General features: G+C 38.0%; 1 protein-coding gene across 1 annotated transcript; it reads left to right on the top strand.

Annotated features, from left to right (window-relative positions):
- Positions 1-2,460: 2,460 nt before the first annotated feature.
- LOC122647225 (protein SHORT ROOT IN SALT MEDIUM 1-like) lies at positions 2,461-6,790 on the top strand (the record flags this gene model as incomplete). The annotated part of the gene is made up of 4 exons (XM_043840674.1): positions 2,461-2,695; positions 5,225-5,325; positions 5,429-5,459; positions 5,731-6,790. Coding segments are annotated over 4 exons (705 nt in total), but the record flags the coding sequence as incomplete, so codon positions are not given.
- Between the last annotated feature and the right edge of the window lie 1,677 nt (positions 6,791-8,467).

Here is an 8,467-nt window from a genome sequence, read left to right as displayed (position 1 = left end):
TATATGGACAGCAATAAATTGAATTTATTCACTGATGAGATGTCATGTAAAAGTGCAGAGCTTCATCTATGGATCAGATATGTTTAGGTGCGGTACTCCTTGTCTGATGCAGGTGCACTACCTTGGACCGACTCAAACCCATTTGGGTATCCAAATAGAGATGAACCGGATCCAGTTTGAGTTTTTGGATCTAGTAGGATATTAGGAATTTATGTTATTTGAGGAAATAATGTCCTTTTAGTTTATTTTATTCTGTTTATTTTAGAAGTTAGCTACGTAGGATATTTGGTTGCCCAACTGTTCTTAGTTTCCTGGTTAGAGAGTTGGTCTTTATTTTATGAGTCTTTTATTTCTCTTTATATATGGTGTAATTCCCTATCGTTGAATACATTGAAAAGATGAGTTGAGTGTGTGTTTGTGAAGAGCCTGCGTGCCTGTTGTGTGCGATCCTCCCTCCCCTTCTTTTCCCTGCAACTCTGAAATCCTATCTCAGGATTCTCCCTTCTCCTAACGGTCGTCCACCAATTTGTTATCAGAGCCGAAGGATCCATTTCCTTCCCCTGTCAACATATCTCATTTCCTTCTCCCAAATCTTTTTCGCGTTACTGCTCTACGTACCAGTAACAGTGACAAAAAAAAAAAAAAAAGAAGAAGAGAGGTCTCCCTTCTCAGAAGCCTCACCCCCATCCCATCCCACCGCTGCACCTTATGCAGCAACCCATTGACCCATCCCTCTCGATTCCCTTAGTAAAACCCCATCTCACCGATTCCACTGAAACCCAGTCATTCTCGCAAGAGAACCCTACCAACATCCACTGTACCTCAATCGAATCCCTTTCTCGGGTTATGTCAACCCAAAAAAAAAGCACCAAACCAGAACCCTGACCTTGATTGTGACATATCCCACATTCACTAGTGACCAACACTCCACTGCCCTCCTCATCTCCCTTCTAGGGATCCGCCAGTGAAAAGAAAGAGAATAGCAGAGAGCGCGAGTGGCAGCCAAAAAAAAAAAAAAACACATACCTGGTTTTTGAAGCTCCTGGTACGAGTCGCTCTCTTTCTAATGTGAGGCTAGGTTGTAAACAATCCTGACCGCAAAAGATAATCTTCAAAACAGATCCAAACAACCCTGCAGTGAAATAGCAGTTAACAGACCTCCGAAATAGGAGCAGAATCAGAATTAGAAGGTTAGATTAGGGTTTAAACTAGGGCTTGATTCAACCAACGAATATGGTTCTAACCTGGATCGAGTGGAGCTCTCCAAGGATGGAACCAACTCTTCAAATATGGACTGGATAACAAAAGTAGTTGCAGCTTGAAATTTCAGCGGAGAAAACCCTAAACCAGTGGGCTGATATGATTCCCAGGAGGAAATTCCAGATCAGACAGATCTGTGTTCAACAGGCCTTCAAAATTAGGTCGAGTGCTGCCTGAATGAAGCAGGAACAGCCCTCCAAATCTCAGTCCTATTGGCAGCAGGATGAGATATGGGTCTTCGAATCTTCAATCAGAAAATAGAAACAACTATGGCCGGCAGATCTGGTTTGCTTACTTTGGATCAATGATCGAACCAGTGATTTGAAGCTTGACTTTTGGATCTTCAGATCTTGTTGTAAACTCCAAAACACACTCTTGATTGCTTGATTTCAGGTTTAAAAATCAAACAGAAAATAGTAGAAAAGAATAAATCGAGTAGAGAAGAAAAAGGGGGAAAGAGAAGGCTATCTCAGGACAATAATTCTGCTGGAAGCAATATCTTTATTCATAAATTCATGGGCTCAATTGAGCAATTATGACTATACTTATAGCCACAATGCCTAAACATAGAAAAAAGTAGAACTAGGGTTTCTAACTAGGATTCAAACTAAATTAGGAATCCTACTTAGGACTACAATTTCAGCAAAGCATAGACTAAATAAAAGACAAAATAAAAGACCAGCCCACGATTTATGCTGGTGTAGAGGAATCCCAACACATGCGGCTGGTTTTAGTCAGCCGATGTACATCACTTTCGAAATCGCACTCCTCCCATCGAAGTCCCCGCTGCTGGTTTGAAGTTGAACTTTCCAACCCTGGATCGACTGAAACTCCTTGCCGAACTCTGTCGCAGCACACAGCGGCTTCCTCGGTAGTCTTTCCTCTCTGGTTCACTCTTAGTAGAAGACGGTATCTCTCCCAGGGTTCCTTTTATTCACTCTTTCCTTATATTTTCTTCTTTTTTCCTAAAGTGCCCCTCACCTTATCCTTTATCCCTTCTGTCATTTTTTTAATTTGATTTCAATTTTGCTCTTCCCTCATGTGCACTATTCTCTTGTGTGATTCTAATTGAACTTCATCTAATTACGGTTGTGCTACCATATTGTGCATTCAATTTATTTGCCATTCTTGTTATAAACTCATTTTATTTATGGATTTTGACATGAATTCCGTGATTTGAGTATCCTGTTGTTTGTGTAGACCCATACTGATTATCCAAATACAACCCTGGTCATGGATTCCTTTGTGTTCAAGTTTAGAGTGCCCTTGTCCAATGGAAAACTTCCTGCTCTGTTTATTGATGGAAGGCAAAGTTACAATTTTGTTTCGCGATCTGTGGTAGAGATATTATCAAAGAATGACCAGATTCACTCTGAGGATTTGTATTCGTCGAATTCTCTGTTTCTCAATATTGTGACTGTGCATATTGTGAAGTGTTTGATTCTCCTCAGCATCTTATTAAATTGGGTCACAAGTGGTTAGAATAACAAAAAGGATTCATTGATCGTGAAGGAAACTTGTGCACCCTACATCCTTTTCACATGCACCAAACATTCATTCTTTATGGGTTAGTTGGTGAAGTTTCTCAAAGCCAACAAAGGCAACACCAATGATGCAGCCTCAACCAAAACAACAAATAGTGACAGCGAAAGATGAGAAGATCGTGGAATAGGTACTGATGTAATCCAATGTAATGCAAGCTATTCCACATCATAAGTTCGTTCTTCCCCCTGACCAAGGTTAAAAAATTCGTCTTGAGGAGGTGCCTCAACCAGGTCGAGATTCTCAAGATCTCGGCGAGGCAGTGGATTTTTTTTTAATTTCGGTTTGATGTTTCGGTGGGAAAATGGCCATAGTTGGCTCTGAAACTTTAAGAGAAGCTTGTTTTAGGTTGAATAAACATATTTAAATCTTCAAATTGTAAAAAAAAAAAGCACCCAATTTTGTGCTTTGGATTTGCACACTTGGTTGGCAGTAAACATTGAATCCTTATGTAATATTTGCCTATACACATTGTTTGAGTGTTATGAGACATAATGGGCAAATAAAACAAGTAAATTATGCAATAATGGATGAAGACACATAATATTGAAATATGGAATAATTATTTAAGAAATAGTTAAGGACTTAAAGTATAAACTACAAAGTATAATGATGAGTGAACAATGCATATTAAATAGACACCCAAGTACAGGGAACAATACATATGTCATAGACACCCAAGTACAGTGTGAACCATACATATCTCATATACACCCAAGTACAGTGAATAATATATATGTCTTAGACACCATAGTCTTCCATGTCCCAACATTACAATATTATGACATGCTGGATCAAGTCCACTCATGGCCCAATGGAACCGATGTGCATCGGCTTCCCTTTGGATGACATATGAATCATAGTGTTCAAGAAGAAACAAGAGTAGTTTCATCTTAAGTACGTCGAGATATCCTAGATTTTCGAGATTTCATTGAAATTTCGGTCGAGTTTACCGTAATCTTAACCAAGTCGAGATTATCGAGTTTTCCGAGATCTCGACGAGTTTTAAAACTAAGCCCCCGACTTTCCCTCCATGGATGCACCCCCAAAGCTTCATATTTTGGATTTTCTTCAAGTTGCCTACAAGGAGACGATAGCACCCGTTCGTGATTTTTTAATTCTTCTGTTCTAGAAAACTCGTGGACGAGTTTTTCTCAATATCGGGGGAATTGATGCAGGTCTTAGACTGAGCCAAACCCATTTGGGTATCCAGATGGAGATGAACCAAGTCCAGTTTGAGTTTTGGATTTATTCGGATTTTAGGAATTTATGTTATTTGAGTAAGTAATGTCTTTTAGTTTATTTTATTCTTAGCTGCGTTGGATATTTGGTTTCCCAATTGTTCTTAGTTTTCTTATTTGAATAAATTTCCTAGTTCGAGAGTTAGCCTTTATTTTAAGTCTTTTATTTCTCTTTATGTATAGTGTAATTCCCTATCATTGAATAGATTGAAAGTTGAGTTTGTGTTTGTGAAGAGCCTGCGTGGCTGGTTGTTTGTGATCCTCCCCTCCCCTTCTTTTCCCTGCAACTCTGAAATCATATCTCAGGATTCCCCCTTCTCGTAACGCCCCTCCACAATGGTCGTATCACAAATTTGCATGATCTTCCATAAGAAGACATCTCTGTTGGAAAATTGGTATTCATTTTTTTTGTCACCCTTCATTAGAATCTGAACTTTTGGGATTTCACAGGGATTAAAAATCAAATTGCAAATCAGAAGGTGGGAATTAAAAAATTTACAATTTTTTTTTTAAGTTTTCCACACATAATTCTGATTGTTTAGGCTAAAGATTGGATTTTACAGTAAATTGTGAAATTCAGCAATTGCACTGGGAGGTTAAATGTGTAATTTTGTTTCCCAATCCCTACAAAATAGTGATCATGAAATAGACTGGTTGGCGTATGTGTGTAATATTCCCTTTTAGGGAAAGAAAGGTAATCTGTAACATTGACCCCCCCCCCCCCCAATAGTTCTACTTGATTAGCTAATTATGGTATTATTCAAAGCTTGCTTGGGGGACATGTTTCGTTATCTATCTGATTTTACCAAGTTGGTTATTTATTTGCAAATTTGATTATGATTAATTTCTTTTCTTTTTTTTTTTTTTTTTTTTGGTCTTTGCAGTCATTTTTATTTGGTCTTGATTTTATTTTGGAAAAGTTACAATAGCTAGGAAGGAAATTTAGAAGCAGAACTTGGATCTTTTAATTACCTTGAAACTAATTGGGAAAACTCTGTGCATTCATGTATCATATTGACTGATTGGCATGGGGATTAACTTGCGCTCTCTCAATTGTTGTTCAACTTTTTCTCGTCTTTTGGCCCTCTTACCTTTTATTTGGACTTTACAAATACACTATGATAGAGTTGGTAAAGATGGGCTGTTTAGCCATAAAGAGGTTATTGTGCTGTTTGTTCCAGATCTATCAGATTGCCTAACTTCCTTGGAAGTGTGGAGAGACCATTGGGTGGTACACAAGAAGGCCATAGCTGAAAGAGAGAGTCAGCTTTCTTTGAAAAAGGTCTGTTAGTGTCACCTTGTTTCGAGTTGATTTTCTATGAGCTTTGTCCTCCAACAAATAAATTTTGATAAAAGCTAATTTTGTTCTTATTATTTCTGATCAGAAATCTACTGAGAAGAAAGTAGCAGTTAAAGGTAACTCAAGTACATCGACATTCGGACATTCTTGTGTGCTAAGGTCTATAATATGTTTGTCAGCAAAACATGGTCTTAAAACTTGATTAGTCAACTCACAATTTGGCTGAGTTGACTGGTTCATGGTTCAATTTCTTAGTGTTTTCTGTAGAATGGCTTGTGGGTGGGTGTGTGTGTGACTTTATATTTGGAACTATAATCACTAATGTAATGATTTATGTGGATGTCTCCACTTTTGCATCTTGCTAATTTTCTTATGTTACTTCTTTAGGGGATCGAAGTCGCACTAATTCAGATAAAACCACTGATTCCAACAAAAATGCCAATGCTGAAAGTAGTTCAGAAAAGGATGGAAAGGAGGAAAAGAAAGCACCACATACTACACCCGCAGAACAAGCAGTAGATGTAAACAAAATGGAGAAAGTTGATGGTGCTGAAGTCAAGGAAAATGCCACTGGGGGGGAGGTTGCAGGTGACAGAAAAATTGAGGGAAAAGATGGAGAAGCTGGTGGGGAAGGCAAGCATGTTGTGAAGGAAGTAGACGAACCTTCTGTTGCTCAGGCAACTGAGCAACTGAGGTTCAGAATCCTGGAAAAAAGAAAATTATGAAAAAGATTCTTAAACCGAAGGCTGCTGCTAAGAAAGTTGGCATGGAGGTTACAGTCGGCGAACAAAATGAGAAGTTGAACGAGAACGATGTCGGAGACAAGCAAGTTAAACCTGAAAACAGTGTTCAACAGGATGAGACTTCTGCTGATCCCTCTGGTGTTAAAACACTTACTAAAAAGAAAATTGAAAAAAAGTTCCTGTTGGTAAGACCTCTCAGAAGGGAAACAAAGCTGGAGCTTCTGATGACATGGAAGCTGAGGTGAAAGCTGAGAAAGAGTCGGACTGTGAAGAAGATATTGTGAAGGGTAAGGTAGATCCCAATGATGCTTCTGCTGTACAGGAAACTGGTGTGAAAACAGTTGTGAAAAAGAAGATCATTAAGAGGGTGCCTAAACGAAAGGCTACCAACACTAGAGAAAAGGATGGTAATGTGGAAGGCAAGAAAGATGGTGACAAGGATGAGAATAAGATTAATAAAGGAAGTGAAACAGAGAACGTGGCTGAATTAACTGCAAATACACCTAAGCAGGTGGATGAGGCAATCAAATCAGAGAAGAAAAAGAATCCCAAAACAGAAAAAGAGGGTAAAAAGGAAAATGCAGAATCAGATAATCAAAAAGGGTCTGGTGCTAAAGTGGAGGCTGAGATTTCAAATGAAAAAGTTCCTAGTAAGGATGTTCATGATGGCAAGAGGGAAAGGACAAAAGTTGTAAAGGAGAAAAGAAACCAAGATGGGAAAGATGAATCTAGGGGCAAGACAAGTAAAGAATTGAAAGAAAAGGGAAAGCCTGAGGGACCTCCCCAGCATCCTGGTTTGTTTTTACAAACAAAATGGAACAAAGAACCCAAGGTTAGTTGCATGTAGCTTTGCTTTCATCTTATGTGGCACCAAATATACTAGGAAAGGTAAATGATACCATTGAGAGTTTTACTGATTGCAGAAATTAATTTGCCAACCTATTTGGATTTCAGGGAGATCTTATTCCAAATCCCCTTTATATATGTTTGTTTTACTTGTCAGATAAAGGGATTTTCTTATTGACACCCCTCTAGGTGTCAAATAATTTGTGACCATACTTTTTTTTGCCTTTTTGATATGGCAATTTTTTTCCCAATGAGGATAATAATGTCAGATCACATGTGTATTAGAAAAATATGCACGATAATTATGCCTTCTGATAATGATATAATTATAAATCACTTTCAACTTCTTTTTTGAAAACACTTTTATACACCTAATTTAAAAACCATTTGAGAATAAGATTAGGGGCAACTAAAAGGAAGTGTCAAGTTCTAAATATATAAATGAAATTTCGACCGAGACTGACGAAACATGTTCATTTATATAAAGCAATTTCTCGAGAAATTCGAAATCTTGTGATATGTTGAAAAAATCTCGAGATATCTCGAAATTTTGAGAATTTAGATCGAATTTTTGTATTTTTTTGATTAAAGGTGGCATTTCGTTTCGAGGAGGTCGAAATAGCCGAAATTTTTGAAATCTCGATTGAGATTTCGCGAGATTTTGAACTATGGTTCTATCAACGAAGAAGGGTAGGTGGAGTTCTGTTGCAAGTTGATCAGTATTTTCTTCTCCTAATCCTCTAATCCCCCCCCCCAATTGATCCCCCTTTATTTTGGTTTGAATCTCATAAACCCTAGTTAGTCTTAAACCTATCCACCCTTCATCCTTCATCAGTTTTCATCCAAAATTTAACCATAGTCCCTTCTCCTCACCCCTCACACTCGACCTTAAGTTCTGTCCCTAATTATCATCCAAACCCTAGATTCCCCATCACTCATTGATTCCCTAAAACCCTAAAATTCCAAAATCAGTACTTCCAGCCATAAAAAACCTCTCATATTTGGATCGAACCTTCCCCTCCCTACTTGAAAAATTCAATCCCAACCCTAGCCCTAAACTCCCATTAAAAACCTTGATTTTGACCTAAATTCTAAAACCTAAAACCCGAAACCTTAACCCTAAATTTTGGAAATTCAATTTTGTTATTTAAACATCATTTTACTTACATTAATAGCTTCCCCTAAACCTGCCTATTATTTTTATATATCACATTCACCCTTTACCCTAGCATTAACCATAGTTTTGCTCTAAATAGCCCCAAAACTGCCAATTGGCTATTACGTTGCAAGGGTCTGATTTTACCTGGCTCCTAGTAGGACTTCTACCTATCTAGGACTACATTAGTCGAAGATGAAGAGAGGGCTATTAGAGAGTGGAAGAAACAATGGAGTTAAAGCTGGTTCTAACCCTAGACCAGATTAGCTCTGACACCATGTTAGAAGAATGAGAGAAGAATGGGAGAATGGCTTGAGTTAATTGTTTCCTTCACTCACAGACCCTTCATTTATATCTTTCACTGATAAGCAGAATTATA

The sequence above is a fragment of the Telopea speciosissima genome, unplaced genomic scaffold (assembly GCF_018873765.1).
Source record: "Telopea speciosissima isolate NSW1024214 ecotype Mountain lineage unplaced genomic scaffold, Tspe_v1 Tspe_v1.0014, whole genome shotgun sequence".
In the NCBI taxonomy this organism is placed as follows: Eukaryota; Viridiplantae; Streptophyta; class Magnoliopsida; order Proteales; family Proteaceae; genus Telopea; species Telopea speciosissima.
The sequence above is the reverse complement of the archived record's forward strand: the minus strand, read 5'-3'. Positions and strand labels throughout refer to the sequence as shown.